This window comes from Carcharhinus amblyrhynchos, chromosome 14 (genome assembly GCF_965287045.1).
Source record: "Carcharhinus amblyrhynchos chromosome 14, sCarAmb.v2.hapA, whole genome shotgun sequence".
In the NCBI taxonomy this organism is placed as follows: Eukaryota; Metazoa; Chordata; class Chondrichthyes; order Carcharhiniformes; family Carcharhinidae; genus Carcharhinus; species Carcharhinus amblyrhynchos.
This window is the reverse complement of record NC_137337.1, coordinates 74,946,216-74,957,952: the sequence shown is the minus strand read 5'-3', so window position 1 is coordinate 74,957,952 and position 11,737 is coordinate 74,946,216. Positions and strand designations below refer to the sequence as shown.

Genomic DNA, 11,737 nt, shown 5'->3' with positions numbered 1-11,737 from the left:
CACATAGACTATACATGCATGTACATTTTAAGTTAGTGTTTGCGGAAGAATTTTAAATATACAACAGCTGCCAGAATGGAAACTTCCAGAAGGATGATAATACCCAGAAGCAACTTGTTTGTCATAACCCTAGAGATCAAAAAACAACCAAGTCAGAAATGAATGCATTTCTCAATTTCTACTTTTGATAACATGTAAAACATTGGGCAGGTGATAAGAAAGCTATCTATCCACAAGAGATTGTTAATATTAAAAAAAATTAACTGAGGATGGGAAGAAAGACCTCTACCATTTCAAGTTTATTTTAGTGCCACAAGTAGGCTTACATTAACACCAATGCAATTACTGTGAAAATCTCCTAGTCGTCACACTCTGGTAGTTGTTCAGTAGCCTGAAGGAGAATTTAGCACAGCCAATGCACCCTAACCAGCATGTCTTTCGAACTGTGGGAGAAAACCCATGCAGTGACCCAAGTCCCAGTTGCCACCTTGAGACAGGAACTAAAAGCACAAAGAAAATCAATATCTAAATTATTTCACTATTAATAGCAGGAGGTAATGTACCATTTTGAAAATCTTTCCCTGTATACACTGCTCCACCAAGTCTTCATGGAATATCTTAAGTACTATCTATAACTGACAGTCAAAACACTGCCCACACCAAATCTTGTCCACACATCACACCAGGTTAAGCAATACTTCAATTTTAAAATTCCCTTTTTTTTCCCCCCCATCCTAACACTAACCCCACTCCAACCTTAAGATATCCTGCCGTCACGGGGATTCACATTCCCACTCTCCATCCTCCTTGGCCACTGATATTGTGGTGCAGTGGGCAGTGTCCTACTGGATTTGAGTCCCATTCAATGTGTAGACTAAGGCACTCCCAATTTTCACCCTTGATGCAGCAGTAATGATGTATAGTTTTGTTGTTATTTTCACAAGATTTCTCTGAAACTTACCTCCTGGACATGGCGCGCAGCACTTTGCGACTCCGGCTCAGATTCTCACCCGTGTTTATTAGCTTAGGGACAAAAGAAAGGGGCAAAGTATCAGTTTAAAGTTTTCAGACAGAGCAATATTATACTTCTCACCAAAATGCACATACTCTGTGTAACAATGAGAACTCACCCTGTCTTTTGACCGTTCCAGTTGCTCGCGTTGTCCTCCAAGTTCCGCGATTATATCCGAACCTATGTGATCTGTTTCTGCTGCTATCCTATGAGAACGGTCTATACTCTGAGTAGCTCGGTTAAGACTGTCTGTACCTTGCAAGAGCAAAGCACGCTGAGAAGATAAGTAATTCTGGGGGGGGACAAAAAGAAAATGTTGAGGCTTGAGCTGTTTTAACAAAGAAACAGACACTGGAAAAACATGATGGCTTTAAATCTTTTCAAAGCGTTTTCTCACTCACTGAATGGAACAAGAATTTATTTATCAATTTCAAAGGTTTTGCAGGATACGTTCTGCCACTGGCAAGTCAGTCATTTACTTTGTCACAAAACACCTGTCCTGAACCTAATGAACATGTTTTCACCTTCCCTTTAGAGAATAATGGAGACTCTACAATTATAGACTTATTTGGCCTTCAGAGAGGGGAGAAAGCACGTTCCCCTTTATACCCCCCCACCCCCATCAAAACATGATTAATTTTTAGCATATTGGAAAGCATAGCTGGAAAACTGAACATGGGGCACTGATCAGGAAGCAGGTTAACTACTGGGAATCAAGCCCAGACCAGTGGAAGCCATATCTTCTGTCTCTGCAGGTTACAAGGAACAAAGTCCAACTTCACTGCACATAGTCCAAACTGGCATAAGACACAGGAGCACAATTAGGCCACTCGGCCCATTGAGTCTGCTCTGCCATACAAGGGGCAACAAATAGATTAAGTAAGAGCAAAAAGTACAGCACAGGAACAGGTCCTTTGGCCCTCTAAGCCCGTGTCGATCATAATGACCTAACTAAACAAAAAAAAAACTGCCCTTGGTCTGTATCCCTCTGTTCTATTCCCTTCCTATTTACATACACATTCAAATGCCTCTTCAATATTACTAATGTGCCTGCTTCACCACCACCTGTGGCAGCACGTTCCAGACACCCAGTGAAAAACTTCCCCCACACATCTCCCTTAAACTCCCCGCCCCCCCTCCATCTTGAACTGTGTCCCCTTGAAACAAATAAGTTGCTGTTTCAGTGAATTTCATTGCTAATGAGCTCTACAATTTGCCAATAAAAATAAAGACATTTGTTTAGTGAACTAAAAGTTAACTCTAATGTGAAGAGAATAGTCTATTAGCAATACATCATGTTATATTAAACCTAGATGATCTCACTGAAACGTGTATGGCTTGATAGGGTAAACACAGAGACTGTTACCACCGGTTGTGGAACGTAAAACACAGGGACACAGTCTCAGGGTAAGAAGACGACCTTTCAGGACCCTTTCACGAAAAGGGTTGTGAATCTTTGGAATGCTTTACCCAGAAGGTTGTGGATACTCCATCGTTAATTCAGAGGCTGGCATAGACAAACTTGGTGTTTCAGAATCAAATGATACGGGGTTCAAATCCAAGATAACCATATTGTATAGCACAGCAAGATCAATGGGCCGAATGGTTACACTTCTGCTCCTATTTCCTGTGTTCTTGCGTACATAGAAATATAGAATCCCTGCAGTGCAGAAGGAAGCCATTTGGCCCATCGAACTGCACTGATGACAATCCCACCCAGCCTCTATCCCCATGGCCCCATATATTTACCCTGTTAGTCCCCCAACACAAAGGGTCAACTTAACATGGCCAATCCACTTAACCCACACATCTTTTTACAGAATTGGATTTACATTTCAATTCTCATGAGATAAAGGAGAATGAAGTTGCTACAAATTTTTTTTTAGTTGCAGTACTTACACTTTGTTCATTTTCAGTATTGTACACAGTGTACTTAACATCACTATGTACTCCATATCCAGCATCACTGCTTCTAGCGTCCCGCTGTAACTTGCTCACATCTTTTCTGTATGAACGAATTTTGACATTCATCTGATTACGGTATGAGGGTGGTGCTTTCTTTATTTCCTTTTCCATTCCATCCAGCTGGAAACAAAAGCACACAGCAATGAAAGGTGCAAACTCTCAAATAATAAGTGTTGCTGCGTTCCCTGATAAATTAAACTATTCCACAGTCCATCACTGATTCGATTTGTTCAGTAAATCAGTCAATGCACATGGTTTTGAAAGCCGCCTGAGGGTGTCTAATAAAACGTCACACTTCAATTGTCCAGAGAGGTACTTACAACTTCGTTGGTTTCATCAACTTTTTCATCTATTTCTCGCAGAAGCCTTTTCTTCTGTTCTGCAAAACATCAGATGGAAGACAGATAATAGTAAATGAGTGGCCACAACTCTAATCAGGCTTTACACTCTCCCCTTTTACCCCAGTGACTAATAAGTCAAAGCTGGGGGAGGGGGGGGAGGGGGAGGGGGGGGGGGGGGGCGCGGATCCGGTAGTGAAGACCGCTTGCCATCGGCCACAGGCAACACCTTATGGTCCTGCCAATACTTTATGAGGCTCACACCTCCACTACCAGAAACCCGCCGCAGAGGGTGGCCATCAGCGAGACAGGAAGATCCCGCCAGCAGGAAGGAGCATGAAGACTTTTTTTTTAATTCTCTGAGGGTCACCAAGAAGAAAGTGTGTGATTTTTAAAGTTAAAATTTTTAACGTTTACTTATTAGTCCCAAGGCTTAAATTAACACTGCAATGAAGTTACTGTGAAATTCTCCTAATCGCCACTGTCTGGCACCTGTTCAGGTCATCGCATCTAACCAGCACGTCTTTCAGAATGTGGGAGGAAACCAGAGCGCCCAGAGGAAACCCATGCAGACATGGGGAGAACCTGCAAACTCTGCACAGACAGTGACCCAAGCCAGGAATTGAACCCAGGTCCCTGGCGCTGTGAAGCAGCAAGTGCTAACCACTGTGCTTCCGTGCCGCCCCTGATTTTTTGCAATCAAAACATAAAATGCCCAAAAAACTCAACAGGTCTGACAGCGTCGGTGGAGAGAGAATAGAGCCAATGTTTCAAGTCTAGACGACCCTTTGAGGGGCTCTGGTGAATAGTCAGACTCGAAACATTGGCTCTATTCTCTCTCCACAGACGATGTCAGACCTGCTGAGATTTTGCAGCATTTTCTGTTTTTGTTTCGGATTCCAGCATTCGCAGTATTTTGCCTTTATATTGGCGTGGTCTTGTGAATTAACGTGGTAAATTGGAGCACTGTACCAGGGAGTGACAAGCTGCAATTGTCTGCTTTATTTGGAGTCTCACGTGTTCCCAAAGGCACTTAATTGTCAGCAGGAGACACTGTAGCTCGAAGGGATTACCCAAAGGGAGGAAGAGGAAAATTTAAGGAAGTTGTAATGTAAACTCCTCTGGCACGAACTGCCAATGTGTCTTCTCATCCGTGTAATGCCACACTAAAGAGCAGGAGAAAAACACATTTGAAATGGGGCACAAGTAGACTGATCCTATCATTGGTATTGAGGGAGAGTTTCCATTGTAGAATTTGAACACAGCAGAAAGCCAGGACAAAAACTGTTGCAGTGTCACAAAAATTATCCAACCCATTAAAAAAATGAAATCACAGTAGCATTACTGTTCTTTTAAAAACAAACCACATCAGCCTATGACATTTTGATAGTATGTTATTCCACTCAGGGAAACCCTTTGAGAAGAATCTGAACTCTAGCAATTTTAAAAGTATTTGATGTGTGTATTCTAATCAGCAGTTACAATTAGGTATCTATACCTAAGCGATTTCACAATCAAACCATTCTCTGATCTCTCGGCTGAGGGATACACAAATATTGACTCAAGAATCTGGTAGGATTACCAGGTTTGTTTAAACCGTTTAAACAGTAACTTGCACCCACCCTCACCATAACAACGTTTCTGCAAATCTCTAGGCTGAATTATTAAAAACGAATTCATGTGGGCATCGCTGGCTAGACCAGCATTTATTGCCTGTCCCTAATTGCCTTGGACTGGGAGGTGGTGAGCTGCCCTCCTGATGTGCTGCAGACCTACGTGTTGTAGGTACACCTGCAGTCTGGTTAGGGAGGCAGTTCCAGGATTTTGACCCAGCAACAGTGAAGGAACGGTCACTATATTTCCAAGTCAGGATGGTGAACGACTTAAGAGGGGATCTTCCAGGTGGTGGTGTTTCCATGCATCTGCTTCTCTTGTCCTTTTAGATGGTAACAGTCGTGGGTTTGGAAGGTGCTGAGAGTTGCTACAGTGCACCTTACAAATGGTACAGACCATTGCCACTGTGTGCCGGTGTTGGAGGGAGTGAATGGCACCCCTTCCACAAACAATCAAGCAGCTGCTTTGTCCTGGATGATGTCAAGCTTCTTGAGTACTGTTGGGAGTTGCATTCATCCAAGCAAATAGAGAGTATTCCATCACATTGCTGACTTGTGTTTTGTAGATGGTGGACAGACTTTGGGAAGTCAGAAAGTGAGTTACTTGCTGCAGGAGCCCCAGCTTCTGACCTGCTCTTGTAGCTACGATATTTGTATAACTAGTCCAGTTCAATTTCTGGTCAATGATAACCCCCACACAGCATGTCAGTAATCGGGGATTCAGTGATGGCAATGCCATTGAATATCAAAGAGAGATGGTTAGATTGTCTGTTGATGGATTCTGGCACTTGTGTGTTCCTTGCCACTTGTCAGCCCAGGCCAGGATATCGTCCAGGTCTTGCTGCATTTTGGCACTGACTGCTTCAGGATCTGAAGAATCGTGAACGGTGCTGAACATTGTGCAGTCATCAGCGAACATCTCCACCTCTGACTATTTGATGGAAGGAAGGTCATTAATGAAGCAGCTGAAGATGGTGGGCTTAGATCACTGTGCTGAGATGAGGCACAAGCTGTGATTTTATGTTTCAGTTGATGGGCAAAACTGAATATGTGTGTTGTTGATACAGAGCTATCTTTCCCCTTTGCATTTGTCACAAATACAACTGAACTAGTATTTATTTTATTTATTTTTGGCATCACATCTGCTGACATCACTAAACACTGCATTGTCTTAATCCTCACAAAATCCAGCTTACTTTCATTCTACTGTTTGAACTAATTGAAGTATTTATTACTCGTGGGACATGGGTTTAGCCATTGAGGCACTGCACACACAAGGCTTTGTTCTTCACTAGTCACATTAGGCCCATTTGTTGGATAAATGCAGCAGATTAACAGAACCATTATATGTTACTCCATTAAAGGTAAATAAAAACAAGAGTGATTGTTACCTTAACTCTCCTGCTGTGGTCATTCAAGTGGAATTTGTTAGAAAAGAGTAAGAACCTGTCGCTGACATCTGACCTGCCATTAACCTTTGAATGAGCTTCTTAGTGTTGCCCTCACAAAACATGTATCACCCCCATCTTTCAGATTCCTGTCTCTTCTCACATTATTCCCGCTGCTTTCAGATCTGTCCTCCTGCACATCTCTTCATGCACTTCAACCACAGCATACAAAAACCACCAAGAGCAGAGATTTACAATAAACATTGAAGAACATCACCCATTAACAAACCGTCCTGACAAAAAGGAACAACCAAAGCTTAAACCCGGCTCATCTCTTTAGAGGTATTGATGCACTTGGCATATTTTGGGGCGGCACGGTGGGTTAGCACTGCTGCCTCACAGCGCCAGGGGTGGGTTCAATTCCTGGCTTGGGTCACAGTCTGTGCAGAGTCTGCACGTTCTCCCCGTTTCTGCGTGGGTTTCCTCCAGGTGCTTCGGTTTCCTCCCACAGTCAAAAAGACATGTGGATTAGATGGATCAGCCATACTAAATTACCCCTTAGTGTCAGGAATTAGCTAGAGTAAATGCATGGGGTTATGGGAATAGGACCTGGGTGAGATTGTGGCTGGTGCAGACTTGTTGGGCCAAATGGCCTCCTTCTGCCTGCAGGATTCTAAGATTTCCATCATTTAGTACACCCTCCAGCTTTTATACTTTTCCTTTGAGTGCCTGAGATACAGACATTGCTGATGCAGCCTGTGGCTACTTGTGCCAAGAGATCTGTTACCATGGTATGTCATACTGGTCAGTCTCACACATCCACTGTAGCTCATCTGGAATCGCTCTATGACATCCATCACCCAGCTAGGCCTAGATCGGCCCCTCATTCTGCTCCACAGACACGTGATGTCCTTATTGAATCCTACAGTGCAAAGAGAGGCCCTTCAGCCCATCGAGTCTGCACTGACCACAATCCCACCCAGGCCCTACCCCCATATCCCTACATATTTTACCCGCTAATCCCTCTAACCTACGCATCTCAGGACACTAAGGGGCAATTTTAACATGGTCAATCAACTAACCTGCACATCTTTGGACTGTGGGAGGAAACCCACGCAGACACGAAGAGGATGTGCGAACTCCACACATACAGTGACCAGAGCCGGGAATAGAAACCAGGTCCCTGGAGCTATGAAGCAGCAGTGCTAACCACTGTGCTACCATGTCGCCCATATAGCTTTCCAGCTCTGATCAATTAACTGAAACACTGATTTTTTTTTCCTTGGATGTCACTTCTTAGACTTCTTTTTGCTTTTACAATTTCAAGCAGCTCTTTATTTGTCTTCTGGTCTGAATGTGGCATTTTAAACACGCGTCTTAGCATCCACATTTCAAAGGCCTGTGATCTTTCACAGATCTTTCCGTTTCTGAGACAGAGGGGAAAGTGGACTGAATGTAGCATCTTACAAGTTGCTTCTTTGGTACAAACTTGCATTTCCTTGTAGTTAACATATCTTCCATCTTCACGCAATTCTTTCTGGCTATCTCTATGCTTCTTCTGACTTCAGCATCACCGCCATCATAATCTCTTATCATTCGTGCTAAACTTATCGACTTGTTCCAGAGTGAATAAAAGTTTCAAAGTTCATTTATTAGTCATAAGCAGGCTTACATTAACACTACAATTAAGTTACTGTGAAAATCCCCTAGTTGCCTCACTACGGCACCTGTTCGGGTACACTGGGAGATAATTTAGCATGGCAACTGCACATAACCAGCACATCTTTCAGACTATGGGAAGAAAACAGAGCACTTGGAGGAAACCCACGCAGGCACGGGGAGAATGTGCAGACTCCACACAGATAGTGATCTAAGCCGGGAATCAAACCCAGGTCCTTGGCGCTGTGAGGCAGCAGTGCTAACCACTGTGCCACTGAGCCGCCATCCACATCAGCCTTCTCATTAATTTTTTCTAACGTATTCCTTTGTCTTTTTAGTTTCATACACATTCCATGTTCTAAGCTTCTCAATTTTATTTGATCGTAGACATTGCGGGAAGTTTCAAAATATAATTTGATATCCAGATCAGTGGCTAAGACAGCGTTACAATAGCTGAACATAAATCTATGTGGTGCCTTTGACCGATGGTAAGTTAGTACAGATTTCAGGTAGTGATCAGAGTTTAAAAAGCAAACACAGAGCACAAGAGATAAATTGCAGCATGTGAGGAGAGGGCATCAAGATTTGGAAGTCTGTTCTGATTGAAGAGAGGCACAGTGTTATTGTCCAGGCCGGGAACTCCAAGGTGTTTGTGAAGTTAGCTAAGACCCTAAGTTTTGCATTTAATTTTGCCATTGGTGAGCATAAGATGTTTCACACCAGGTATGATTCCAGTGACCCACTGGGGAACTTCTATCAAACAAAGTTTATTTACGAACACAGTTGGAAAATAACAAAAAGAATTAGCATTAACTTTTATCAATTATAAGAATTAAGCATGACACAGTATAATCCTTAGTTGCTAGCTATCTTTGTTGTTCCAGTTTAAAGCAAAATCCCATAGACATACATCCTTCTTCAGAATTAGTTAGCACTAAAACAAGATGCTAGATTTCTAGTTTTTAACACCTCTCTCCCTGCAGCCTTCCAAAACAGAAACACTCAGATAACAGAACCTCCAACTCCAGAGAGGAAAACAAAAACATTGCTCTCTCTCTGTCTCATGTGCAAACAGCATCTGAAGCAGCAGCACAGTTGGAATTGTCTGTGAAAGCCTAGCTGTCTCCAGTCATATGATCTGATCTGTCAATTATCCCAATTAACTCTACTCTGCAATTCCAGGGAGCACTAAAACATCAGAGCACTGCATCCTTTCTGATTAAAACAAATGTAAGAGCAATTATACTGCTGCAGTAACAATCAAGGACATCAGCTGCAGACAAAACGGCACTGATAAGATGCCAGAGACTGCTCGAAACATCCTGCAGTATTTTAGCAACAGGGGAGAGAGGCAAGGACAGGACAGGAGGGATTTCAGATAAGTCTATTTAGATGAAAAACGTAGAGAAGGTCAAAGCAGCCTGTTTGATTGACACCCCATCCACCATGTTCAACATTCACTCCCTCCTATACCAGCACATCAAGGCAGCAGCATGTACCGTCAACAAGATGCACTGCAGCAATTCACTAAGTCTCCTTCAAAAGCACCTTCTAAACCTGCGTCATCTACCATCTAGAAGGACAAGGGCAGCAGACACCTGGGAACACCACCACCTGCAAGTTCCCCTCCAAGTCACTCAACATCCTGACTTGGAAATATATCATTGTTCCTTCACTGCCACTGGGTCAAAATCCTGGAATTTGCTTCTTAAGAGTGCTGTAGGTGTAGCAGTTCATCATTGATGATGCAGCAATGCACAAGCGATGCATAAAAAACAGAAATCAGTGGACGAGGGATGGAGTAGTGGGGTTTGGTTGTGGTACAGGTGGTGTTAGAAATAGAAAGAGAAGAATTTAAAGAATACAATGATTATTTTAAATTTAAGGTGTCACAAGATTGGTAGCCAATGTAGATCAGACAGGACAGCTGGGCGAGTGGGACTGGGTGCAGAATAAGACAACGATTATCAAACTGGAGTTCAGGGAGGCCTCAGAGGGCTTCCAGTGGGTGTGCAATGTAGGGCTGGCATTACCATCTGGGCAACTGCCAAGGGTGCCATGATGAAGAGAGAGTGAGTGACTCAGGAGTAGTACTCATAGGAGTAAACCTCCCCCATCCCTCATGTTCCCCCATCATTCCCTACCCTCCTGTGTTCCCCCGTTCCCCCCACTCTCTGTACCCACTACTCCATGCTTCCCCACCCTCCCTCCCTCTCTCTCCACACCCTGTGCCAGTTGCCAGTGACATAAAGGAATGGCATGGGGAAAGAGTTATTGAAGTGGATGATCAGCCATGATCATATTGAATTGGGGTGTAGATTGGATGGGCTAATTGGCCTACTCCTGTTCCGATGTGGTCAAAAGCTGACAGATGAGGGAAGCGAGGCAGGAGTAAACAGATTTCCCAGGAGAGATGGATCAGGTCATGGATTGGAGAAACAGTTATAAAACTGCACTTTGATTAGAGGTCACACGTATCCTGCACATTCTCTCTTCCACCTTCTTCCGTCGGGAAAAAGATACAAAAGTCTGAAATCACATACCAACCTACTCAAGAACAGCTTCTTCTCCACTGCCACCATATACTAAGCTGATCTTTCGCTACAACCTCTCTGTAACTGCAAAAATATATTTTGCACCTTATCTTTTCCTTCTCCCCAATGTACTCTATTATGCTTTGTCTATATAGTGCGCAAGGAACAACACATTTGACTGAGTCCCAATACATGTGACAATAATAAATCTAATCAAAGCATAGACAGACTCGAGGGTTGGCGCTCACAAGTTCCTCACAGGGTAGGGGAACAGGGGGTAGGGGAACAGGGAATAAAGTGAGATGGTTTATAGCAGAGAATGGAAGTTTTTTTTAGTTTCTTTATTAGTGTCACAAGTAGGTTTACATTAACGCTGCAATGAAGTTACTGAAAATCCCCTAGCTGCCACACTCCAGCACCTTTTCGGGTACAGTGAGGGAGAATTTGGCATAGCCTAACATTGGATAAATAGAGAGAGCCTCCAATGGGCCTCGTGAATATTTTTGTCACAGTTCACCAATAGGTGTTTGGACAGAGTCTTTTGATTTATTATTGTCACATACGGTGAAAATTATTGTCAGAAGGGCTGGTCAGTTGGGCAGTGATTGTCTGCGGCCAGTCAGTATGTTGTGTTTTGGGTGGTTGGGGGGGGGGGGGGGGGGGATTGACAGTAAACAGCAGCTCCCTCACCTCCCGGGCAGCCCGCCAGCTGCTCACACTGGCGCCTCAGCTCCTCATACACACAGCCGAACGCTTCGTGCAGCTTCTCAAACTCCTCGGAGGACATCCTGACTCTAAACAACAGACTGACCCTGAGGGGGAAACCCGGCAGCAGCTACAGCAGCATCCCCGCACACTTCCGGCTCCTCCTCCCGCAATCAGCTGACACCCCCCGCGGCCGGCCTCCTCCACACAGCCGCATCCCGCTCCGGCGCCATGGCTTCAGCCCGTCACCTCCCCCAGCACCGCGGCAATGGCCGGGGGAAGCGAGAGGGGGACGGACTGGGTCTGAACCCCGGGGGAAGGGAGAGGGGGACGGACTGGGTCTGAACCCCGGGGGAAGGGAGAGGGGGACGGACCGGGTCTGAACCCCGGGGGAAGGGAGAGGAGGACGGACCGGGTCTGAACCCCGGGGGAAGGGAGAGGGGGACGGACCGGGTCTGAACCCCGGGGGAAAGGAGGAGGACGGACCGGGTCTGAACCCCGGGGGAAGGGAGAGGAGGACGGA

At 44.6% G+C, this 11,737-nt stretch overlaps 1 protein-coding gene across 1 annotated transcript; it reads right to left on the bottom strand.

Moving 5' to 3' along the window:
• Positions 1-18: 18 nt before the first annotated feature.
• vti1b (vesicle transport through interaction with t-SNAREs 1B) lies at positions 19-11,538 on the bottom strand. Its single transcript, XM_080203138.1, has 6 exons — positions 11,200-11,538; positions 3,298-3,356; positions 2,912-3,097; positions 1,131-1,304; positions 962-1,023; positions 19-129 (listed from the first exon to the last, which is right to left on the bottom strand). The coding sequence occupies exons 1-6, from the start codon at positions 11,294-11,296 to the stop codon at positions 33-35; spliced, it is 675 nt and encodes a 224-aa protein (XP_080059264.1). The 5' UTR covers positions 11,297-11,538; the 3' UTR covers positions 19-32.
• Positions 11,539-11,737: the final 199 nt, after the last annotated feature.